Source organism: Myotis nattereri, assembly GCF_964212035.1.
Source record: "Myotis nattereri genome assembly, chromosome: 12".
NCBI lineage: Eukaryota > Metazoa > Chordata > Mammalia > Chiroptera > Vespertilionidae > Myotis > Myotis nattereri.
This window is the reverse complement of record NC_138087.1, coordinates 37,908,909-37,935,225: the sequence shown is the minus strand read 5'-3', so window position 1 is coordinate 37,935,225 and position 26,317 is coordinate 37,908,909. Positions and strand designations below refer to the sequence as shown.

Below are 26,317 nucleotides of genomic sequence, written 5' to 3'. Positions count from 1 at the left end.
GGGCCTGCCCGCTGGGATTCACAGCAGGGAGTTGGATGGGTCAGCAGGAGCCAATTGAAACATACATACTTTTTTTTTTGTAGTGGTATTTGTGGTAAAAAAAGAAAGCCATCCTCATCAAGAAAGAGAACAAGAAGAAGGGAAACTTCCTGTCCAGCTTTATTTTTCAGGTTCCCTCGCTTGACTTGCCAAGGCTTCGCACCGGGGTGGGTCTTAGCCACGCGGGACCAGAAGGGGTGCGGGTGAGAGAGATTTGGGGGAAAGGGAGAGGGAGAGGGGGGCCTCCGCGCCGGCCAGCTAGGAGAAAAGCAAACCCCTCGCCACCCCGCCCGAGCGTATGGGCAGCGGCAGTGTAAACAGCCGCACCACGACTTTGTACTTTACAAGAGGGGGCTCCGAATGGCATTTTTTTTTTTTTTTTTTTTTTGTAATTTGGTGTCGGTTTACAAGCCCAAAGCATTTCTGTTTCCTCACCTAACAGGTCTTAAGCCAAGGCCGGACCTCTTCTAAGAGAGGAACCTGGAGGAAGGCGCTGGATTCCCTGCCCTGCTCTCCCTTTCAGTTCAGCCAGCTAGGCACGGGCGGCGGGGCCTCCCGGAACTGCACGCGCTGCCGCCTCTGGGATAAACAAATGTTGATTGAGCTCATAATATGCGAAGACTCTCTATCCTCATTATTACTGCCTTCACAACCACTAGGCCAAGGAAGGCCCCGCTTCCCGTTTTGCACCTGAGCGACTGGGCCCACAAAACTAATCGACCAAGGTCATGTCGTCAGTGCAACCACCAGCCTTGAGCCCAGGCTCTCTGACTCATGGTCTCTGAATATTTACTCTGCTAACTTGCTTGTGCACCTTTAGATTCCTTTTTAATTTTCCCAGAAAATGCGGATAATTTCTCATTTCATATCGAAGTTCTTTATCTCAAACCTCCCGCCCTCTCCCACCCGACTTCACCTCTCAGCAGTGGCTGGGATCGTGATTCTCTAGGGGAGGTCAGGGCCAAGGAATGGAGTGTAATTCAACTAGACCGGGATGACAGGTGTACGCCCCCAAGTGCACAAGATGGGGTGCCGGGAGGGTAGGACTAGTGGGGAGAGGGGGGCAGTGGGAGATGGGCAGGGAATTCTGGAGGCAGTGGGACTGTTGCATAGGATTTTGCGAGGGGTTTGGGGAACGTGCCTGGGAGGAAACCGAGGGTGGGTGGGGGGGGGTGGGGGGAGGAGAGGGAAGGAGGGGAGCCACTTTCCCCCCTCCCCGCCGGTGCTGCCTGGCTCCAGCTCTTGTAGTTTACTGTACACAAATCTCACTTGTTTCCTCCGTACAGAGCTGCTTTTACAATTCGGAACTAGTTAAAGGGCTGCCCGTCTGCTTTATTTTAGTAAACAGCTGCTCAAGACCATTTCTCCTCCTGTTCCTTCCCGGTCCCCCTTCTCCCCACTATAGTTGCCCCAAATTAACAAATCTATTTTCTTGATTTTGTTCCTTAATCTTCATAATAACTGGTGAAAGGCTAATGATTTCCTGCTTTCCCCCACCCGCCAAGCAATTAATAAAAGCCCAGTTGGCCAACCTGAGTACACACAGCCGGCCACGGGTGGGTGGGTTGTAGATTGCATACTCTTGGCGGAGCTTGGTTTCAAAGACAGAAATGTAACTAGCAGGGACACACACACACACACACACACACACACACACACACACACACAAAACACAAGAGCTGATAAAAACGTGCCCTGTCCTGTCACAGGAGGGCTGCTCCTAATGTCAGGTACTAAGATGAGTACTCGGGTTGCAGGGGGAATGAAATAAACGTGAACCCGTGGTGAGTCTTTCTGGCTGGTGGCGAAGGGCTCCAGGAACTTGCTAAGACGTCAGAGCAGAGGTCGACATGGTACCAAAGTGCTCACCAGTCCATTGCCCTCCCGCAGACCGCTGTGTGGACCAGGGCTCCTCTTTAAACCTGTTTCGTCATTAGAAGATCGGAGAAAAAAATAACAATTCTTCCGCAGTCAAGAATCCAAACTAACATAGGTGAACAAACGTACTTTGGTAAGTATCAGGGGCTACGCCAAAGGTGAAACCCACTGGTGTTACTAAGTGATGCCAAGCAGGAGGCACGCGCGGTTGACTCCATCCCATGTCTGAGCCTGCTCGGCTCCCAAGTCACCCTCCGAGCCGCCAGCGGGACAGAGCTGCCCAAAGGAATGAACTGGTCGGTGTCTCTATTTCCTTCCCTGGGCGTCCTAAGCGGGCACAAAGGGAAGTCACAGTGCCTGGTCACCGCCCGGGAAGGACTTTCCAAACTCGCCAAAGGTTGGAGGATACCTGCGCATCCCGCGGATGGCGTTAGTTTCACGGTGTTTCCTAAGCTGCCTTGTTCCAAACTCTCTGAGCTTTGTTAACTTCTAACTTCCTGAGCGGCTCGCAGAAAGGTCACGTTAGATTCAGTCCGGCAATTTCCTTCCTTTAACTTCCAAATAATTGTTGCCAGCCTACTATGTGCTCAGCACCATGGCACTCACTTTCCTAATCTGTCTCCTAAACTGATTCCGAGAGGTGTTATTTCAGTGTTAAGTAGAAAAGCGTCTAAGTGATTTTAAGTTTACTTCAAGATATAGAATGCAGCATTTAATTAGGAGACTAGTTCCTTTCAACATGTAAATTTTAACTGTTTTTAAACATTTATACAAGAATATTTTGAGGGAGACAGGAGGTCTTTTTTTCTTTATAAATTCATGCACACTAAAAGTAATTTTTTAAAAAAAGCTTCGTTTAAAAACATGCTTAGAGGTAATATATTTTATGTAAATCTCTTAAAGGCAAGTCCGTTCTCCTTCAAATCAACTGTAATAGTAATTGACATAGCCGAAAAATGTTAAGTGACATAGGTGATTTGGCGACCTGCCTGTCTCACAGGCATGGTTAGCTTTGCACTTCGATGAGAGGTGCCCGCCACAAACATCTACAGGTCATTTGTCCGCTGATCCGGCGCTGCGGTGCAAGGTAACTATTTAGCCTTGCAAAAGAAAGTAGGTTGGCGCTCTGCACCTGATTAGAGAGGCGTCATTTTGCACCCAGTCTGAGTTAATGATTGAGTCGCAGAAATACTGGTGATGCTGACAACGTAGAGATCAACAGCCTTTTTATCTCTGCCAAGTCTATGACTTCCTCTTGTGGACAACGCTATTCGTAATAGTGTGTCTGTTTGTTTTCTAGCCTGGGAGATAAATGGCGATTGCACCCGCAAGGCGCCGTTACGCTTTGGGTATAGCGTCGGCATCCGCAACCCCGCTGCACCGAAGGCCGCACAGGAGTCTTTTGGCGGGGCCGGGCGGGGAGGAGCGTGCACTGCTGCGAGGCGGGCGGGGGAGCTCCGGGCGGCGCGCCTCGGCCAATCAGCGTGCACACCGCCTGACAACTGACCAATCAGCGGGCGCGAAGTTCGGGGGCCGGAACGGATAATACTGGGAAAGGGAGCGGAGGCTGGAGACTGCTGCGGGGAGCGCCGCGCCTCGAGTCGCTGGGTGCGCCCGCCCGCCCGCCCGAGAGTCCGCGGTCTGAGCCAGGCCTGGGCGGCCTGACCCTTCCCGCCCAGCTTGGGGCCGAGGAAGCCGAAAGTAGCTTCAGCGAGGCTTAGCGCCCCGGACCGCCGAGGACCGGTCTGATCGTTGCAGAGACCGGGATGTGTGGGGCGAGGCCGTAAGGACTTGACTCACCTTCTCCATCCCCTTTCTACCCAACTCCCCATCCGGAGGGCTCGGGCCTCCAGCTGCCAGCCCCCCGATTTCGGGGCAGGGTGTGACGACCCCGATTTCTGTTTGCAAGCACAGCCAGCAGTTCAAGAGCCAGGTCCCAAGGTTGGATCTCTTTTGCCTGGGCTGCTAGCCCTGGCCTCAGAGTCTTGGTGAGTGCTGTGATGTTGCTGGGGTGTCCGGGAGGGCAAAGGGTGCTAACCACCTCTCCCCATCTTTTCTGTTTTACTTGAAAGCTTTGCCTCAAAGTGCAAACCATGCCCTAGGTGCACAGAGCCCGCACGGCCCAGCCCAGCACGGCCCAAGCACTGCTGATGCTGGAAGGGCGTCTGCATCTCCCTGCCCAGTGGCCCATGGCGCTGTAAGGACAGCCCAGCCCTGGTTGTTTAGTCACCTATTAGCCGGGGTGGCAATGGGGGAGGAGAAGTCCTCTCCAAGCCCAAGAAGGGGGTCTTTGTGGTGATGCAGGGGGATGAGAGACATTTGGGCCATAGGGCGGTACCTCTCTGAAGGGCCCCTTGTGATCAAAAGGGAAGTAATTCTTTCATTGACATTTTTATATTCATCATGGCCATACCAGTTGGGGAAGGGGAGAGTCTTACAAGGGGTCTAAGCGGCCTCCCTGGACACAATGCGTGTGTGTGTGTGTGTGTGTGTGTGTGTGTGTGTGTGGTTTGTAAAGCACGTGTACAGCTACAGAGGCTGCGGTTAAAGGTCAGATGCTCACAATAATTACTATTGGAATAGGTAAAAACTTGGGTTGGGGCAGTGGTTCTCAACCTGTGGGTCGCGACCCCTTTGGCGGTCGAACGACCAAGACCATCCTGCCTATCAGAGATTTACATTACGATTCATAACAGTAGCAGCATTACAGTTATGAAGTGGCAACGAAAATAATTTCATGGTTGGGTCACAACATGAGGAACTGTATTTAAAGGGCCAGAAGGTTGAGAACCACTTGGGGGGGGGTCCCTGGGGGCCCAACAGATACGAGGCAGGCACGTGTGGCCAGGCTGTCAGGGGCGGGTGGGGAGCAGGGCTCCCCAAGGGGCTGCCGGCGGGGCGACCGGGAGGCCTGGGCCCGAGGCGTGGGGACGGCGCCTCACTGCGGCCTGGGGGTCTCGGGGTCTTTCGTGTCTCCCAGGGTGCAGGCGACAGAGCGTGGGCCGCGCGCCATGGCCGACCGGCAGGCGGGCCTGGCGGCCGGGGACTGGGAGATCGACGTGGAGAGCCTGGAGCTGGAGGAGGACGGGCGCGGGGCGCTGCCGCCGATGCCGCCGGGGCCCAGCCCGCCGCCGGCCGACGGGGACGGCGAGGACGACGAAGACGAGGACGAGGACGACGACGACGTGGAGGACGAGGGCGACGGCGACGGCGAGGAGGCGGGCGCGTCCCCAGGAGCGTCCGGGCGTCGGGAGCCGCAGGGAGGCGTCCCGCCCAGGCCGTCGCCGGCGCCGCAGGCCTCGCAGGCCCCCGCCGGGCCCCCGGAGCGCGGCGCGAGCGCGGGCGGCGGCGCGGAGCCGCGCAAGCTGAGCCGCACGCCCAAGTGCGCGCGCTGCCGCAACCACGGCGTGGTGTCCTGCCTCAAGGGCCACAAGCGCTTCTGCCGCTGGCGGGACTGCCAGTGCGCCAACTGCCTGCTGGTGGTGGAGCGGCAGCGCGTCATGGCCGCCCAGGTGGCGCTCCGGAGGCAGCAGGCCACCGAGGTGCGTACGGGCGCCCGGGCCGCGCCGCGCCGCGGGGGGTGCGGGGCCCGAGGGGGCAGCTGCTCCCACGCCCCCGGCCCGTGGCGACCTGGGGGCGCGGGGCAGGCCCTCGGAAGGTGGGAGAACACGTCTCTCCCCGCGACGGCTGGCTGGTGGGGTCGGGAGGGAGGATGCCCGGGGCATGGCCCGGGAACTTGGTGGAAAGGTTTTGTGTTAAAACGCAGCCAGGCCCTGGCCGGTGTGGCGCGCTGGTCGAAGCGCCGGCCTGCGCCACCGGAGGTTCGCGGGTGTAAGTCCGGGCTCAAGGGTAGGTCCCTGGCGCCTGCGGGAGGCCACCGAGGCGCTCGCCCTCCTTTCTCTCTCCTCCCTTCCCCTCTCCTTCCTTCCTCCCCTTCACTCTCTAAAAATCAGTGGGAAAAACTACCCTCAGGTGATGAGGATGAACAGAGCTAAACACAGAGGCTGTCGGGGGCCCTGGAAGCGCTTAGGCCCGCCCGGGACATGACGGGAAAGGCATTTTATTTTTCATATTTTAAACTTTATTTTGGTGGTGTCCGGAGGAGGATGGGAGGATGGGAGGGTTGGTGCAGTGCCCGGCGTCCTTTGCTGCGCTCAGCGATGCACTAGTGCTGATGGCGCGGAGCGGCCGCCCTCTGTCCGGGGCCCTGTAATGAAGGCTGAGTGTGGTGCCCATTGTGCAGACGAGACCAGAAGTTGCGTGTCCGCAACTCAAGACCACGCAGCCGGAAGTTTCCAGCTCCGAGAACTACCTCAGCGCCGGCGGAGGGGTGTCTGCGGCCTCTCCGGGGCCCCGCAGCGGGGAGAGCGGCGCTGCCGGCGGAGGCGCCTGGAAGTTCCCACGTGTTCCAGCGCCCCCTCCCACGCTAAGGCCCGGGAAGGCTTTCTTTTTGTTTTTGTTCTTAAATCCTCACCCATGGATATTTTTTTCTACTGAATTTTAGAGAGATTGGAAGGGGGAGGGAGAGACAGAGAGAAACATCGATGTGAGAGAGACAACGTGGATTGGTGGTTGCTTCCTGCACCGGCCGGGACCAGGGCAGGAGCCTGCAACCACAGTAGGTGCCCTTGACGGGAATCCAACCCTGGACCCTTCAGTCCGCAAGCCCATGTTGTGTCCACTGAGCCAGACCGGCTAGGGCGAGAGTGTTTTTGTTGTTGTTGTTTTTTTTAATTTTACTTTTTGGCGAGGATTGGCTAGGGAGTGGAAAATAGGGACCGTCATGGAAAGCAGCTTCCCAAGGGCCGCGGAGAGTGCGCGCTGGACGCCCGAGGTGGCCCCGCTCTGGGTTGGACTCGGCCTCCTCCCGCGTCCGGTGAGTTTCACCGGGGCCCTGAGTGTCTTCGCTCCCCGCGGCCTGGCCTGCTGGGCCGGACGGAGGCGTCACAGGGCCCGGAAGCCTACCCACCAGGCGGGACGGCGGCAGCTGGGTCTTGTGCTGCGTCCCTCTGGGCCTCTGGCCTCGGAGGGTTTTGTTCGCCTTGCTGAGTCCCAGACGCCCCGTGAGCAATCCGGAGTGTTCGGCCAGACCGGGGAGCCTGAGAGATACGACCCTCATCTCTCTCCCTGCACCGCCTACCCGGCCCATCCGTGCTGCCGAGCAGAAACCAGCCCAAGTCACTGCCCAGTGGCAGGTCTTGGGCACCTTCAGCCCCACCTCCGCCGCAGAGGACCCGGTGCTGTTTCAGGCTGGGCTCCCACCGTCTGCTCCACCGGATTTCCTTCCTCCGGGCGTCGCCCCACTCTGGCTGCTGGGTGTGACTGGGAGGACCCTAGCAAAGCAGCCCGGAGGAAGCCGGCACCCACGTCCCCAGTGGGTGGCTTCGGACAGAGCTAGCTCCGTTGCCCTGGGATTATGGTGTGCTAATAAGTTTGGAATCATCTTCACAGGGATTAGGAAAATTAAATACATTTAGGTCGGGGAGAGTTGCTGACACCCCTTTCCTTCTCTTTTCTCTTCAGGGAATTAATGATTATGTTTCTTGTGTTTACAGGACAAGAAGGGGCTTTCTGGGAAACAGAATAATTTCGAGCGCAAAGCTGTGTATCAGAGGCAAGTGAGGGCACCCAGTCTGCTGGCCAAAAGTATTTTAGAAGGTAAAGCAACGCAAAGTCATTCCTTTAGCTTTTAAAAGCAGGTTCTGGATGATTCTCATCATTCTGGCCTTATGGTATTTTTGGTAACCTCTGAAGGAGTAATCCGAGGGGGACATACCTTTTATTAGAATGTTTTGTTGGAGGAAGGAAATCAGGATGTGAGAAAATGAATCTCACACACCTCCTGTTGTTTTTGTCACTGATAATTTTGTTGGGTTAAGATGGAGTGCATGTGAAATTTGCCCTAGTGTGTGAGTGGTGTGCATAGATACACAGCCACATGATCCAGGGCAGATGTCCTGAAAGGAAATAAATTTAAAAAAATTGTTTTGTTGTTGGAGCTGAATAGAGTATGTCAAATAAGGAGTTTAACGGTACCCACACTAATGAAGACTTCTAGTCTGGGTGATCCAACCTCTGATTCCACTCTTTTTCATTTTGCCATTTCCCTCCTGACTTACCTGTAATTGTGGTTATTCCACAGCTTATTATTTTGATAGGTGAGATTGTAGAATGAAACAAGTGAAGTTGAGATTGAATTTGAACAGTGTGAAATTTCTAACTCCATATTTTCACTTTCTCTAAAGCCTGGGGATACATTAATTTTTCTTAAAATATTACTGATTTTCAAAGCATCTCTGTTTGGGTCTGGAATTTATTTATTGATCTGATAAATAATATACTGACTACCTTTCACCGTTTAAGGAAAAGAAAAGTTTATATTTGCTCTAATTATTGTCACATCAAGATTCAGGTTGAAAAGCAGATTTTTTTTAAAGTAGACATTTGAATTTTGTTTTTTCTTATGTGGCTTCTGAATTGAGTTTGTTCTGGACAGGCTTTAAACTTTGTTTATGTTTTACCCTGTGCTGTGTACTTCTGACCTTAGAATAGTTTCTGGTGCATTAAAAGTGAATTTGATTACAAACTAGCTAAACAAATTTTATAACCATAGTGACCACACTAATACACTGAAATTGTGTCAATGCAATTTGAGAAGTGGGAGGATGAAGTGGAATAGTAAATTTAAGTAAATAACTTCCTGGCAAAAAACTTACTATAGAAAAGGAAACATTGATTTTCACATTTTATTTTATTTGCAAATGAGTACGGTGGGTTTGTCACTATGTAAACACAAACATTACAATGGATCCTTCAAACAAATTTGATAGTGGCGAGTACTTGGGGACGATGAAAGCATTTTATGCTACCAGGAATTCTATTTATGTTGTTATACTGATTTTTGTTTTTGACTTCATAAAGTGTGCGATGACTTCATCTATGTTCTAATGATTGCATGTTCCACCATGTGGGGATCTGGCCAACAGGATTAGTGCTTGGGAAAACGACGTGTTAGTTATTTTCAATATAGCAGGGCATCTCAATGCCTGGCCCCACTTTTGTTTGCTTGTTTGTACTAGTATAGGAGTCAGCGGCCTGGTTCAAAGTTCACTGAAGAATCTGACTAGCTAACAGCTCTTTTTAGTTTTCTGTGTTTCCCTGTTTCCTTATGTCTTTTCTGTTTTTCTCCTCACTAATCTCTCTAACTTTCTCTTTTTTCCTAGTTCTCCTTGGATTATTCTCCAACTGTTACAATGTACATAACGAGCCATCTTTAGAAACTAAAAGTGACATCAGCTCTAGGTATAGATATCTTTTTTAAATAATGGAATGAGATGATATGGATAGTAGTAAATCATGGATAGTAGTAGATGATATGGATAGTAGAAATAAGATCAGCAGCCTTGTCTCTTAATATGTAGGAGCCTGGGAAGAATATTAAAATTTTAGCCAGTAAAGTACACTTGTCAAAATAAACAAACACACTTATAACTACAAAAACAATAACAAAAAGTTTTACAACACACATATTCTTTCCCCAAAGGGAACAATTTAAAGTTGAACCAGTACTTTCGCTTTCTATATAGAAATGTTAGTGATACAGAACTGTAAACACTTATTCTGCCAATTTGCAGTGTTTCTGTTGCCTTCTGGGTTTCCAGATTTTTCTTTTCTAGATGTTAATCTCTTTCATGTGCAATGCTTGCTTATTCTAGGCTACCGCCCCATACCAGCAGAGACTTATGTGGGAGGGAGCTTACCTCTACCTCCCCCAGTAAGTGACCGGATGAGGAAAAGGCGGGCCTTTGCTGATAAAGAGTTGGAGAACATTATGCTGGAGAGAGAATATAAAGAGAGGGAGATGTTGGAAGCTTCCCAAGCTGCTGCCTTGTTCCTGCCCAACCGCATGGTGCATGGACCTGAATACAACTACAAAAGTGCCTACAGCCCTACCCCGGTGGAACCACCAAGCAAAGACTTCTGTAATTTTTTGCCCACCTGTCTTGATCTAACCATGCAGTATTCAGGGTCTGGGAATATGGAACTAATTTCTTCAAATGTCAGTGTGGCCACGACTTACAGACAGTATCCTTTGTCCTCAAGATTTTTAGTTTGGCCCAAGTGTGGCTCCATTAGTGACACTCTCCTTTACCAGCAATGCCTGCTCAACACCACCACCTCAGTTCAAGCCCTGAAATCTGGGGCCAGCTGGGACTTGAAGGGAGTACAAGTACAGGATGGACTCAGTGCCGAACACGACGTGATGCCACCCAAATTGGAAGGCTCTCTGGTGCTGCCTCACACTCCCGAGGTCCAGACCTCAAGAAGTGACCTTCAGGGTCACCAGGCTGTCCCTGAGAGGTCTGCGTTCTCCCCACCCCGACGGAATTTCTCTCCAGTTGTTGACACGGACTCCCTGGCAGCTCAAGGGCACATCTTAACCAAGATCAGCAAAGAAAGCACCAGGCACCCTCTGCCACTTAAACATAATCCATTCCACTCATTATTCCAGCAAACTCTTAATGACAAATCGGGTCCTGAGTTGAAAACACCATTTGTCAAAGAGGCCTTTGAAGAGGCCCCTAAGAAACACAGAGAGTGTTTAGTCAAGGAGAACCAGAAGTACACATTTACAATAGATAGATGCGCAAAAGACCTTTTTGTAGCCAAACAAGTTGGAACAAAACTCTCTGTGAATGAACCGCTGTCATTTTCTGTTGAGTCTATTCTCAAGAGGCCTTCATCTGCCATCACTCACATCTCTCAGTGAAAGCCTGCTGAAATGGAAAGCTGGATTTTCTGCAGTCTCAGAGGGTTCTTACCAGTTGCTAATTTTTTTTTTAAAGAAAAAGTTGAGATGTTTGTATAAAGAAATTTCTAATGTAAATGATGGCGATTAAAAGATTTATATTCGTATGCATGTACTTCTCATCACATATTTAAACTTAAAGTTGGAAATTGCTTATGTGCAAATTGTAAAGTTTCACACTTTACACATTATTTCAAAAGCAATAAAATTGACACTGCCTTATAAAAGACCCAGTATTTGTTGAAGTAAATAGTTGTCTCTGTGGTGAAAAAGCTAGTGTCTGTGAAATGTGATCTTTATTTTTCTATGATTCTTTGTATTTTCAAGTGTTCTTATTGTTTGCTGGGGGCCACAGGAGAACCTTTATAGTGCCTTAGATTTTGCATTTTGGAGGGCATGTAAATATAGCTATTTTCAATACTGAGGCAAAAATAGTTTTATGGAGAACATAGGGAAGATTTGCATGTTTATAGAATCGTAATTTTGTGTGTGTGGATAAAGTTGAATTAAATTGAAGAGAAATGAAGCTCAATATCTTGTTCATATGATGAGATGGGTTCTTGGAACGGATCTCTTAACTCTCTGGGTCCAGTGTCCTTCCCTGATGGGGATGTGTATGTAGGGCCTCAGGCTTCCTTTTTCTATTGAACCTTCATTCTATGATTTTTGGTTGCTATGAGCCCAGAGCAGGTTCCCTTGTAAGGTGCAGTCCATTTAAATCATGATGGTACGTGGTTGAACTGTCTCTCAGCTCTTGTGTTACTTCTGTTTCCTAAGGACTGGTGACAGCAGGCATTTGAAAGAAGGTCCAGGACTCTCAGCTGGTCCACGTGTCTCACGTTTTCCACCAATATGGAAGGTTTTCAATGTAGCTCTTTGCTGAGTTAAAAGCTCTTACTATTCAAATTGCTTCAGCTGCTGATTGCTTGAAGGTATCAGTTGTTTATCGCAGCATGGGGGTGGCTTATTGATTCTTAAACCTTTCCCCTCTGTTTCCTGTCCCCTCTGTTTTTTATGTTCATTATTACTCTCTTGTTTTGCTCAAAAAAAAGTTAACTGTTCTATATGATTGATAAAGTAAGAGTAAGATATTTATGAGAATTATTAAATGTATCTCTGAAGACCTCATCTGTGGACCCCAAGTCAAGTTCTAAGATGTTATAGTCATTTCAACACAAAATCAAGAGCCAAATATCTCACCTTTTAATTTTGCCTTGGAGTGAGTTTACTTTCAGCTCTGTTCTCATTTGGATAACAAGAACATTAGGTGGGTGTGTGGAATGTGCCAAGAAAGTCAGGAGTTTAAAGAGTTTCTTCTTGCTCTGGAAAACATTTAAACTTATTTAGAAATGATTTTGCTACTGATGAGCTCATGTAAATCTCGAGGGGTTATCTGCATTGTTGCTTAAAATTAGCATTGGTTTCAAAAACAACAAGCCAAACCTTAGGTTGATTTTTCAGTTTGTTATTTGTAAAATAATACTTGGTTTTGTTGAGTCAAATTTACTTATTTTTTACTATTGCAAAAGCCAGAGCAAATGGAAGTTTGCCAGAGGAAAAGAAAATGAAAGCAGGCAGAGATCCCAATAGCTGTTGAAGATTATCATTAAGTGGAAAAGTTATATCCAGGCATGAATGCCTTGGGGTCAGAGACAGACTCTCATTCTGCCCCCCCCCCCATCTTTGCTTTATCTATACAGTTATTTTTATCTTCCTATCAATCAGGAATTTATATTTTTGTCACATGTTAAATGCAAACTTAGCATTGAAATCTAACTACTACAAGGTAAGAGAGGAAAATAATAAATCCACATAAAGAAACCTCAAGGAAGAAGGCCTTCTTAATCCAAACATGGATTTTCTCTCTTTCTTACTCTATTGTAGCCTCTTGAATGCTTACATTTGTCAATTATGTCCTGCTTGTGTTCAATGAACATTTCAGGATGTCATTTCTGTCCTCTCTCTATATCATTTTAATCTCATTAGGTGAATCCCAGTTGGCTATGAGTATTAGTGGTTTACCTCACATTACCAGTGTCTAGAACTTTGTACCTCTTGAACACTTATGAGGGTTAATACTTTCCTTGGTGATTTTATTTTCATACCATGCATCAATTGTATTGTAATGGTGAGTTCTCTGAATTTCAAACCTACCAGCTCTACCATCAGCCACTCAATGATACTTTTGTGCTTGGCTTTTTGTTTCTTCTAATCATTTTGCTTCCATAAAAGTTACTATTTGACTATAGTCTTCAAAGGACACCGTCATCGACATATTAAATCAAACTTGTGCTTCAATTTAAGCATTTTCTATGTTTAAGGCAATAAATGGATGTGGCTTTAATCATTTTAAGAATGTAAAAAAGCCCTAGCTGGTTTGGCTCAGTGGATAGAGCACTGACCTGTGGACCAAAGGGTCCCAGGTTCGATTCTGGTCAAGGGCACATACCTGGGTTGCGGGCTCAGTCCAATGTGCAGGAGGCAGCCAATCATTGATTCCCTCTCTTCATTGATGTTTCTCTCTCTTCCTCTCCCTCTCTAGAATCAATAAAAATACATTAAAAAAATGTAAAAAAATAGTCTGGCTGATGTGGATCAGAGGTTGAGCATCGACACTTGAACCAGGAGGTCATGGTTCGATTCCCGGTCACAGCACACATCTGGGTTTTGAGCTTGATCCCCAAGTAGGGAGGCGTGCAGGAGGAGCCAATTGATGATTTTATCTCTTCTTCTTCCTCTCTGAAATTAATTTTTTTAAAAAAGTATATAAAAAAGAATGCATTGAATAGTAAAACATGGGCTCTCTTCTCAATTTAACTCATAATACAATAATTCAACTTTAATGACATTTTCCTTCAATCTCAACTGATCTAGCATTATTTTTTGCTCAATTTGCAGTTCTGAATAGTTAATAGTAGTTTATAGTTAATTAAAAAGTTCCCTTCTAACCTTTGGTAGCAGAAATTGGAATAAACCTAGGCAAAGTCATAAAGTAGTAAAGTTTTTTCCCTTTTTAAAAAAACGTAGTTCTTTTTAAAAAAATATGTTTTTATTGATTTCAGACAGAGAAAGTGAGAGGGAGAGAGAGATAGAAACATCAATCATGAGAGAATCATTGATTGGCTGCCTCCTGTATGCCTCCTACTGGGGATCGAGCCTGAAACCTGGGGATGTGCCCTGACCTGGAATTGAACCATGATCTCTTGGTTCATAGGTTGATGCTCAACCACTGAGCAATACCAGTCAGGTTAAAAATATAATACACATTTTTAATTGTGATAAAATCCAAATGACATAAAATTTACCATTCACATTGTTGTGCAACCATCACTTCTATGCATTCACAGAACTCTTTTTATCTTGCAAAACTGAAACTCTGTTAAACATTAAACAATTCCTTCCTCCTCCCAGTCCCTGGCAACCTTTCTGTCTATAAATTCAACTACTTTAGGTAGCTTGTATAAGTGGAATCATACTGTATTTGTCTTTTTGTGACTGGCTTATTTTACTTAGAATAATGTCTTCAAGGTTCCTTGATATTGTAGACTATGTCAGAATTTTTGTCCTTTAAAGACTGAATGCTATTCCATTGTATGTGTATATCATATTTTGTTTACCCATCGTCTGTTGAGGTGCTTTTACCTGTTGGCTATTGAGAGTAATGCTCCTATGAACATGGGTGTACAAATATCTCTTCATCTAGTCCCCACTTCCTGATTTCACTCTTTTTCCATCTTTAGGAACTCACTTTTCTCAAGTATACATACTTCCCTCCCACACTATCCCCACACCCCCAACATCTTCACTCCTTACCCAGGCAACACCACTCTGCCCAATATCAGTTGTGTACCTTTAATGGGAATTTGAATGTGTTTTTACACTCTGCATCTAAAAGCTTAATTCTAATTGTGGAATGAAAGACTTGTACTAACTTGTTTTAAGAAACTTCCTGGAATTCCTTCTACAAAGTCTTAGCAGTGTAAAGAGCAACTAAATGGCTGAAGGTCAAGATGAAGGAAGAAGACTCCACAACTCCCTATAGAATAATAACGACATCACTTAGCATTGAGGTTGGGGTTTTCAGTCCGTACTAGAATTCTTACTGTACCACCTATTTTATTTATTTTTGGATTAACTTTCTTTGTTCCTATTCCTAGGTCTGGAGGCTCAGGCTTATTTTCTTCTAGGGTCCACTTTGTAGGGCTAATAGTTCTTGAGATGGCTAGATGCTGCAATATATAAACATGAGTTTGTGGCACCCACTTATATTTATTTTAATGATTGTACCAAGCTTTTATCATATCTATCCCCCTTAGTTATTTTGGTTTTTAATTTGTTAAATCTAAACACATTTAGGGCATGCTAGACACCTGAAATAGGTTGGTCTGATATAATGATAAATATGTCATAATAATAATTAACATGGTTAGTGCCTGCTAATACAAAACATTCATACTTATCTCTTTTATTCCTCATATAAATTCTATGTAAAGTTGGCAAATGGCCATATCAAGAATTGAATCTACATCTCTCTATGTGTGTGTACATGGGAGATTTTTTTTCCAAAATATATGACTTGATATGGCCTAATCCGTCTCTAAGAGTTTGTATGTAAATGTTAAGTGCATCAAATTCTCACATATAATATATATAATGAATTACACATGTATAATGTTACCTGTGTGACAAGTCTTTGTAGAAAAATTTGTATATCTACCTTAATTCCATAAAGCCACACACACACACTCTCATGGAGTTATGAAAACAGTTGAGATAAAGAATGAAAAGGGAACCTACTGGGGAAGGACAACTGACTGACAGTCCCAGCTCTCACACCTTCGGATCCACTGTTTATACCAAGGCCACACTTCCCCTGGACTGCTTGCAGCAAATGACAGAGTAGAGCCGGGTTGATAGAATGAGACTCCTCTAATAGGCATCCTTGACTGGGGGACTGCCCATCCAGGTATTTTGTCATGTATGTTTTAGGAGCCTAAAACCAGCACCACCATTTTGTGCCCAGAGTTCAATCAAGAAATAAGACAAAGGAGTTGGCATTTGGAGATTAGAAAATACCTTACCTAACTTTATTACTGATCATGATTATATTAGAGACTGACATATCCAGGAGCAAGAGGACTTCTTGGATTAATCTCTAAAACCAGTCCACAGAATTGATCTTTAATACTAAACCTCAGAATTATAAACATAGCCACCTAGAAACAGCACTGGCCCACCACACCTCCCCTGCATGCAGAGAATGATTGTTTCTGTTCTCTGCATGCAGGTTTGTTCTTGAAAGAAAGGGGAGAGAAATAGGCAGAGCTATTCATGCCTCCTTCCCTATTCAAAACTCACCAATCAGGTAAGCTACTCTCCCTCCACCCTTTGAACAACATATAATTTGTTATTATTTCTTTGTTTTGAGTTGAAATCAATCCAAAGACCACAAACCTTTGTATTTAATGACTGTAAAAGAGTTTAGATCATTGCTGAAGATACAAGTTAGGGGGCAAGGAATGGTGTGATTGCTTTATATGTGCTAACTAGACTGAAGACTATATGTACCTTTTTTTATTTTTAAGAACAAAAATGAAAACTGGAGGGATGACTTCATTTACCCCAGATGGAATTAAGACATTAAGTATAACATGCTGGCAAGTACAAAGTATTATTTCACTGATGTATGTATCATTTGATATTAATAAGTAGCATGACCTAAGCAGATTGTATTTCTATCAGTCATCACCAAATTGTTGTAATGGAATATCATCATAAAAAGTTATTATAGGAAGGTACCTGAGATGATGTGAAAGTATCAAGCCAAGCAAATATTTCCTCTTTTGAGAGGGTTACTAGAGAGGTGTCAGGGAGGGGAATGCGAAAGACAAGATATGTCTGAATTCAGCAAGGCAGTTAACAAAGACATTCATGATAGGGAATTTTAGGGTGGAAAACTGAATTCAGGTGCATTTTTAAAATATATGTATTTTAATTGACTTCAGAGACTACGAGAGAGGGAAAGAGAGATAGAAACGTCAGTGATGAGACAGACTCATAAATTGGCTGCCTCCTGCATGCCCCCTACTGGGGATTAAGCCTGCAATCCAGGCATGTGTCTTGACTGGAAATCGAGCTGTGACCTGCTGGTTCATAGGTTGCCACTCAACTACTGAACCACACAAGCCAGGCAAGGTAGATTTTTTTTCAGCTGTTTGAACAGCTACCTTCAAAAGACTTTGAGTGGGAGAAACCAAGATGGCGGCGTAGGGAGTGGACCTGTGCGTGCTGCTCTCTCACAGCATCATTGAAACTACCAACTATGAGGCAAACCACCACTCAGAACCATGGGGAAGTTGGCCCAGTGGGAGATCTACAACTGGAAGAAAAGAAAGAAGCGCAGTGAAACTGAGTGGGAGCTACGGAGGCGCCAAAAACAGAGGTAAGCAGTCACACGCCAGGCGGGCTGCAACTGGATTTGCGGTTTTTTTTTCAATCAGAAGTGGTTACGAACCCTCGAATCCTCTGGGCTTGCTCGGGCGGGTCTCTGAGGCCCCAGATCCCACGGGGAGAGGCGGCCACGGCCTTGCAACGGTCGGAAAGCGAGGGAAGCTCTGACTTCGTGACCTCGTGGCTGCGCGGCTGCTCATCAGCACTGAGGGACGCGAAGTCCTGGTGTCCCGGGGAGGTGAGGGGCACGGAGACCGCCATTGCTATTTCCTCCGCACTGGTGACTCCTTGAGACCCCGCCCTACTCAATTTACATCCCCATCCGGGCTGTGCCAGAGGCACAAGAGGAAAAGCCTGTGCTTTTGCAAACTCTCAAATCCACTGAGCTGGTTCGGGGCGGGATCATGAGGCACCAGACCCTACAGGGAGAGAGGCGGCATGGCCTTGCAGCCATCAGAAAGCGAGGGAGGTTCCGTCGCACAGCTGCTCGCCGGCACTGGGGGACATGAAGCCCCGGTGTCCCAGAGAGGCAAGGGGCCACGGAGACGCAGCCAGTGCTATTTGCTCCGCCATGGCGACTCCCTGAGACCCAGCCCTAATCAATTTACATCCCCATCCAAGCTGTGCCGGGTGCACAAAAAGACCCACCTGCGCTTTTGCAGCCTAACCCAACAAATTGCAGACTTCAACTGCTCGCAGCCATGGGAGACACACTTAAGAAGCAGACCCAGGAGAACCAAGATGGTAGCGTAAGGAAGAGACCTGTGCGTGCTGCCTCACACAACAACATTGAAACTACCAACTATAGGACAAACAGCGATCATACGGAACCATGGGAAAGCTGGCCCAGTGGAAGCTCTACAACTGGAAGGAAAGAAAGAACATTGAGACTGAGCAGGATGTGCAGAGACACCAAGTACAGAGCCCAACCCAACAATCTGCAGATTTCAACTCCTCGCATAGAAAGAAGAGCATTGAGACTGAGTAGGATGTGCAGAGGCACCAAGTACAGAGCCCAACCCAGCAGGCTGCAGATTTCAGCTCCTTGCATCGGGGAGGGATGCAATCGGGGGGCGGAGTCGGGTTCGGGGCGGGCTGGGGCTGGGCCCGGCTGGGCCGGTGTTGTGGAACCGCTGTACCAGCAGGCGCACAAACATGCCCACTGGTTCCAGTCTCGCGTGGGGCGCTGGGGGACGGCAGACGGGCAGTCTGTGCACTTGGTGGAGGGCGTGGTCTGAGCAGGAGTGCTGGATGTTCAGCCACCAGGAACATCTGGAGATTTTGTCTGGCAGGGAGCCGCTCGGCAGGGGACAGAGGGCCAAACTTTGTGTTTCCCCCGGTGAGGCTGGGATGGCCCCGGTGAGGTCAGGACGGCCCCAGTGAGGACGATAGGGCCCCGGTGAGGCCGGGATGGCCCCGGTGAGGCCGGGATGGCCCCAGTAAGGTCGGGATGCCCCCGGAAAGATCGAGACGGCCTGGTGAGGTCGAGACTGCCCGGGTGAGGTCGGGATGGCCCTGGTGAGGTCGGGATGGCCCCAATGAGGTCGGGACGGCCCCGGTGAGGTTGAAACGGCCTCGGTGAGGTCGGGATGGCCCTGGAGAGGTTGAAATGGCCCCGGTGAGGTCGGGTCGGCCCCGGTGAGGTCGGGACGGCCCCGGTGAGGTTGAAACTGCCCCGGTGAGGTCGGGACGGCCCCGGTGAGGTCAGGATGGCCCCGGTTAGGTTGAAACGGCCCCGGTTAGGTTGAAACAGCCCCAGTGAGATTGAAACGGCCCTGGTGAGGTTGAAACTGCCCCGGTGAGGTCGGGACGGCCCCGGTGAGATTGAAACGGCCCTGGCGAGGCCGGGACGGCCCCGGTGAGGTTGAAACGGCCCCGGTGAGGTTGGGACTGCTCCAGTGAGGTTGGGACAGACAATGGGGACTAGTAGAGACTGATGAACAGGGGTAGATGCAGAGGCAGAGCAACATTGAACAAACTGTCAAACTACAGTGTGAAGCCTGGGGAGGGTTTGGTGGGGGATTAAGAGATCAACCGAAGGACTTATATTCATGCATTTAAGATTAACCAATGGACACAAGACACCGGGGGGGGGGGGGTAGGGACTGGGGGAATGTCAATGGGGGGAAAAAAGGAGACATATGTAATACTCTTTGTAATACTTTAAGAAATAAAAATTATTAAAAAAAAAAAAGACTTTGAGTAATAAATCAATGCCAATTTGGACCACCCTGGCTAGCAAATGAAGACATAAACAGCTTGTTGTCAATCTACGGATAACATTAAGTTGGGACGTCTGACCACTATTGTTGATGGCAGATTAGGCTTTACTGGGAGTATACATCCAGGGGAAAATCTTATATTTGGATTTCGAAAATAACTGTCATGCAACAATGAAACTATATGTTGTGGGAGACTTGACTTTACATTAGTTTATGTGAAAATTATCTGAGAGTCATAGGGGATCACAAAGCTCAAAAAGAACTAAGAATGAATACAGTTGATGTTTACAGAGTTGTACACCTGAAACATATATAATTTTATTAACCACTGTCACCCCAATAAACTCAATAAAAAAGAACCAAGAATGAGTCATGGCTATAAGAAATTGCTCATGCAAACTTAGATTCCAATAATAGAGTCTCCAGATCAAGGGGAAGGCTAACTACAGTGTACCCCCTCACGTCAGATCACATATGTGATTTTATATCTAGTTCTGTGCATTGCATTTTTAGTGGGGGCATTGATGGACTTGGTTCCATAGGAGGAATGAAACCAAGGATGAGGATGGTGACAGGTCTTCCATTCTTGTCTGACTATATACAGTCAAGGGCATTGAGAATGATGATCTGGAGAAGAGATCTCTAAAGGGAAAAGGGCTTGATTTGTATTTTCATATATTTGAAGTATTGTCATTTCAAATAAGGAATTAAGGTGTCTTTGGAGTCTCTAGAAGAAAGAATCAAGGTTAAGAAGATATTACAAGGAGTGAGATACAGCTCAATAAAAGGGGGAACCATCTTTCACTTTGGGTTGTCCTTGACTGGACATTCTTTCACAAGGCAGACTAGTTCATTTATGGACAACCCATAAGTCTAAGATAGGGCTTTTGAAAATTTATAATCTGGGAGATTAATGTAGATTACATTCATTATTTTTCTCTCCATTATATTTGGTGAGTTCAGACACCCAACCCTCTGCCTCCCAAATTCCTCTCTCCTTCTTGGAGAGAGTCCACAGTAATTTCCTATCATTTCAGGCATAGATTGTTTGGATGTGACTCAGTTCTCTTTCGTGCCTCCTGTCAATAATTTTTATTTCAATCAGAGCTTTTTAAAATGAAACTTGTAGATTCAGAAGTTTCCTGTAGGAAAGTAGTGGGCTTAGCCTCAGTTGCCCCAATTTGTTATGAAACTCAAGCTTGGTGGCAATGGTCATGAAATCAACAAAGGATGATCATTGAAAGGTTAACATGGTGGCATGTAGGCAGTCTAAATAGCCATTTCAGATGGTGATTAAAGAAAGTTGAATTTATTTAAGGAAAAGGGAATGGGAGATGGGGATAACCAAAGGGAGGGGCTACACAGAGAAAAGGTGGCCTCGGAGACAGATTCACAGGGTAAGCCTGGGATGAGCTGCTGCTGCCTGGTTGCAAGTCTCATGGAGTCCCTTACAGTTTGGGGGATATGTGCATGTGGGGGAATGGCACGGGCGTGCTCCTAGGAGGAAGAGGGAACACTGGGTCCTTTGTTTTGAGCATATTTATCTCTTTCTTACAGGTGGAAATCTTAGGGGAAGGTTTGAGGTGAGGGTCTTAATAGAATATTCATTAGTTTTCCAGGTGAGCTTTTGCAGGGTGTGGTCTCCACTAATTGGTTGGAGCCAGGGCAGCGGGTCATTAGTCAATGTAGCTGGTCCTGAGGCAGCCGTGGTGTCTCTTGTCTGGTTTTGCTGCTTTTCTGGGCCTGGAGCTGAAATACAACTGAGGTCTAGGTGTAATCTTGGTGAGGAAAAAGTCAGGGGTTCTAAACCACCTGACCAGTGATATGAAAGGTTAGAAAGGTTAGGAGTCCAAACCGCATGACCAGTGATATGCTAGAGGAGGGTAGGTTACCCTGGGGGTGAGGTTCTGCCCTCGTGAGTTTTGCCCCTTGCTAGGCATCCAGAGCTTTCTGCCCTCATGAGTTTCTGTACCTGGCCTGTCGTCCATCCTTACTCTGGGGGTCTAACAGTCATTCTTCCACCCATACACTGAAGCAGTGAAGAACCCAGTGTGATCCACACTCAAAAAGCACTAAAACACTTGCTATTAATGGTCACTTTGCATGAAACACTTGAACAAGCCCAGTGAAAAACGAACACAAAAACCCCATTACTGTCTTCTGAGGTAACCCATCTGAAGACTCAGGGCAGGCAGAGAGCAGGTGGGTAAATGAGAGAGCTATGTGATTGTGTGATTGATTGTTCATGGAATTCAGTTCAGTTTAACAAACATTTACTGAGAACTTTCTGTGTGCCAGATACGTCCTAGTAACTGGGCCTATGTGCTATTTAGGCTCTTTGAGGTAGAAAAAACTCCCAAGGCCTATTTAAGTTATTTTAAAAAAATAGCTTGTTATAAGGAGAGAGAAGAAAATAAGGAAGATGGAAATTTTGACCCTTAGCAAGTCTCACAAAGATTGGAACATGGTCTGGGCACTAGAAGGTGGTTCAGTCCAGGTCTAGCAACCTTACTTCCTTCTTGTTCCCTTGGCAGCTCAGTAACCACATGACTCAGGGAAAGTACCAGAAATTGCTAGTTGCCTCTTCAATGTCCACTCTCCTCTTCTTTAGTAACAGAGCCCTTGTGTTATCTGGACTGGCGCTGTGCCCAACTAATGGCTGCGTTACACAGCCTCGTTTGCATCTAGGTGTGGTCATCAAGATGCAGGTGGACAGCCATAGGTGGGACTTCAGGAAATCTCCTTAAAGGGGACCGAAACAACAGGGAAGAGTGTCTTCTTTGACTCCTTTCTTTCTGGAATTTGGAATTCTGGTAGCCTCTTTGAGCTTGGCAGCCATGTTCAAAGGAGGTTGGAGCAGAGAAATCAAAGGAACCTGGATGCCTGCTCACTTTGAGGATATTCTGCACCAGCTCTGGATTGCTTTCCTCTGTTTATCTTTTATGATCGATAATAACTCTTTACGTGCATGAGCCGTTGTCCTTAGGTTGTAGTTACAAACAGCTGAATGTAATTCCTCCTGATAAAGAAGGGCTTTACATTTGGATGAAGTGTCTATTGGCTGTGTCTGCTTTTCCTATGGTTCTCATTCTGTTTTCTCAAATTCCTTCCCATCATACCTTCTATTACTGTTATCTCTGTGTGCATGGCTTTTCTGCCACCTATTGTTCCATCATACTCTAAGTCCTTTTTTCAAACCTAAGAGTGGGATCTGATGAGTTTATTTAATCCCTGTTGTCTTCTTTTGGCCAAGCCTTACAGGTGAGATACTTGCCCTTGGTTTTTGTGAGGAGTCATGTTGTGTAAGCCATGACAATCTCCTGTAAACAACACCTCATCAGAAGCCTGGATTGTAGTGGATCTTGGAATGTGATAAACCCCTCTCCCAATGAGTTTAGAAGATGAATAAGACATGGTCCCTGTGCTCTAAGGGCCTACTGAAGGAGAAGCATCCATATGCTCTAGGTTGTTTTGCAAAATCCATTTCCCAACTATAAGTCAGATGTTACTACTTCTAATACTAGCTAGCATTTATTGTGGTCTTTGTGTTTTGTCTGACACTTGGCCTGGCTTATTTAATTTAATAAGGCATGAAAAGTGTATAATTGTTCTTCTCATTTCACATATAAGGACACAGACTTAAAGAAGTGACATGACTTGCCCAGGATCATATATTTGGGACGTGACTGCATAGAGAAGAATCCCAGGTCATTGAAATTTCAGAGTGTTTACTCCTAACCATCTTAACCAGTGTCTTACACCATCTCCCAGAAATGAAAAAATATTCATTTTCATGGCAGCATCTTGGTGTAGGAGGAAGGACACAGGATATAGAGGTAGGAGAACTGAGTTCTGATTCTAGAGCTTCCTCTCTTTGTCCTTTAGCTTCTCTGGATTTCAGGTTTTCTCTACCTAAAAAATAAGAGTAGTAGATGAAATGGGACTTACAGACTTGGCTGTTTGTTGAAGGGCCCGAGTTTGAATCCTGCTTGGGTCACATGTGTGTCGTGTGGCTGGAAGACCCAACAGAACCAATGAGTTGTGGTGGTTCTGGCCAATCTAGCCAGCTTAGGCTCCACCTGTAGCATGAATCCTCTGGAAAGGGACTCTTTAAAAAATACACTTTATGTAGAACAGAGCTAAATTGTCCAGGGGCACATCTGAGGTATGAACCAGAGGATGTGTTGTAAGAAGCTTACCCTGATGCTGAAAAGCCTACAAGAGGAAACAGATATGGCTCATAGTAACTAACTCAGTTCTAGTCTACCAATTTTTATATGGCATTTCCCTTCCTTTCTCCACTCACATAAATGGCTAATATTCTTAATGTGAACCTGTTCCCTTAGATTACTTCCAGGAGGCAGCAGGGCAACCTGGACTGCATATGGGCTTGGAGTCAAGTGAAGCCTGGGTTTAAACCTCAGCTTCTCCTTGACAAATCAGCTCACCTCTCTGAGCTTCCTCCCCCCACCCTATGTGATGGAGAAGTTAACATCACAGATTATTGTAATAAGGATTAAATTAAATAACATATATAAAGTGCCTGATTAATAATTAAGTCACTCTCCCCACCTTAGATCCACGGTATTCCCTAGAACAGTGGTCGGCAAACTGCGGATCTCGAGCCACATGCGGCTCTTTGGCCCCTTGAGTGTGGCCATAAAGTTTCAATCGCACTGTACGTGCGCGCCCACATGTGGTATTTTGTGGAAGAGCCACACTCAAGGGGCCGCAGTTTGCCGACCACTGCCCTAGAAGGTCTTTCCTTCTTACTGAGAGCTTGTAACTTTCAATATCCTGCAAGGAAATTTGAGTGGTTTTTAAGGTGGAAAAATTTAGCCTTAAGATTCCACAGAAGTGCAGCCGTTTGATTTTTAATATTATAATAAATATAAAATTATAAAAGCAGATTACTTGTAGATGGAAATACACTATAATAAAAGTAGCCATTTTGTAACTTTATATGATGTGGGCCTCTTTTCTAGGTTTTTAAATTACTTAAAAAATAGGTGAAGAATGCTCATGGTATAAAACTACATGGTATACAGCAGTCCCCTCTTATCCATTGCGTAGACATTCCAAGACCCCCGTGAATGCCTGAAACTATGGATAGTACCAAACCCTAAGATATACTGTGATTATTACTATACGTAAATACCTATGATAAAGTTTAATTTATAAATTATGCACAGTAAGAGGTTAATAATATCTAATAATAAAATAGAACAATTATAACAATAATACTATAATGAAAGTTATGTGAATATGGTCTCTCAAAATATTTTATTGTACTGTTTTCACCTTTTGATGAAGTGAGATGAGCTGATACAACGTCTACATGATTAGATGAAGTGAGGTGAATGACCTGCGCATTGTGCTATGGCCTTTTGATGATAATGTCAGCAGGAGGATCATCTGCTTGGGTGATCCTGGATCACAGAGCCATGGCAATGTTGTGGTTGGATGTCAGGAACAGATGATGGTTGAGGATCCTGATAGAAGATTTTTTTTTTCTGAACCTTTTTAAAGAACATTGTAATTGGAAGTTGCTGCCTCTTTTTTTAAAAATTAATATTTTTAAAATTGATTTCAGAGAGTAAGGGGGGGGAGAGAGATAGAAACATTAATGATGAGAGGGAATCACTAATTGGCTGCCTCCTGCACGCCTCGCACTGGGGATCAAGCCTGCAACCCGAGCATGGGAATCGAACCATGATCTAGTTCATAGGTCAATGCTCAACCATTGAGCCATGCTGGCTGGGCACTGCCTCTTTCTTAAAGGAAGCACTTTATGGCTTCTTTTTGGCATAGCTGAATTGTGCTTGGGGCCATTATTGAGTGAAATAAGGGATACTTGAGCACAAGCACTTGGTGCAGTGACAGTCAATCTGGTAATAGATATGGCTACCAAGTGACTAAGGGATGGGATACATATACAGCATGGCTACCCTAGAGAAAGGGATGATTCATGTCCTGGACGAGATTGAATGGGATGGTGGGAGATTTCATCCTACTGATCAGAATGGCATTAAATTTAAAACTTATGACTTGTTTATTTCTGTAATTTTCCATACAACATTTTCAGTCTGCTATTGACTGTGAGGTAACTGCAACTTGGAAAGCAAAACCATGGATAAGGGGAGGGGGTGAACTACTGTACAGTGCAAAGTAAGTCTCCCTCTTCCTGTCCTCCAAATCCTTTCTCTAGAGGCATCTTCTGTTGCCAGTTTGTTATGTATTTTTCCAGAGATAGTCTGTGAACACACATGGATGAGTGGGAACATATATGTGCATAGTTATGCACTTTTGCCCTTTTCACTTAGTACCATATCTTGGAGATCATTCAGTGCCAGTTCATATAGAGATGCTTTAAAGTTGATTCAGACTGTTGGACTCCATATCTTGGATAGGTTCTTAGAGATGACCTAATACAACATTTCACTGCACAGGTGTGGACACTGTGACCAACAGAGTGGGTGTGAATTGTTCAAGGTTGCAGATCCCTTGATTTTCAGTCAATGAGCTCTTCATGTCATCATGCTGTGTATGAATATAGGTGTATGCACATGCACATGTGTGTGAGCATATTGGCCAGTGAGTTAGCTAATATTTATTTACCACACATGATGTGCTAAGTTTCATTTATAAGTAATAACAAGAGCCTGGCCTGTGTGGCTTAGTTGGTTGAGCTTTATCCCGTGCACCAAGAGGATGCTGGTTCTATTTCCAGTCAGGGCATGTGCCTGGGTTGCAGGCTTGATCCTACAGTGGGTTGCAGGAATTCAGCCAATTGATGTTTCTCTCATCGATGTTTCCATCGCTCTTTCCCTCTCCCTTCCTCTCTCTGAAGTCAATAAAAACATATTTAAAAAATGTTTTAGCTGAAACCGGTTTGTCTCAGTGGATAGAGCGTCGGCCT

General features: G+C 46.1%; 1 protein-coding gene across 1 annotated transcript; it reads left to right on the top strand.

Moving 5' to 3' along the window:
• Positions 1–4,928: 4,928 nt before the first annotated feature.
• On the top strand, positions 4,929–10,826 carry DMRT2 (doublesex and mab-3 related transcription factor 2; the record flags this gene model as incomplete). The annotated part of the gene is made up of 3 exons (XM_081103854.1): positions 4,929–5,459; positions 7,473–7,575; positions 9,633–10,826. 3 exons carry the CDS (start codon positions 4,929–4,931, stop codon positions 10,685–10,687), a joined length of 1,689 nt encoding a protein of 562 aa, XP_080959980.1. The 3' UTR covers positions 10,688–10,826.
• Between the last annotated feature and the right edge of the window lie 15,491 nt (positions 10,827–26,317).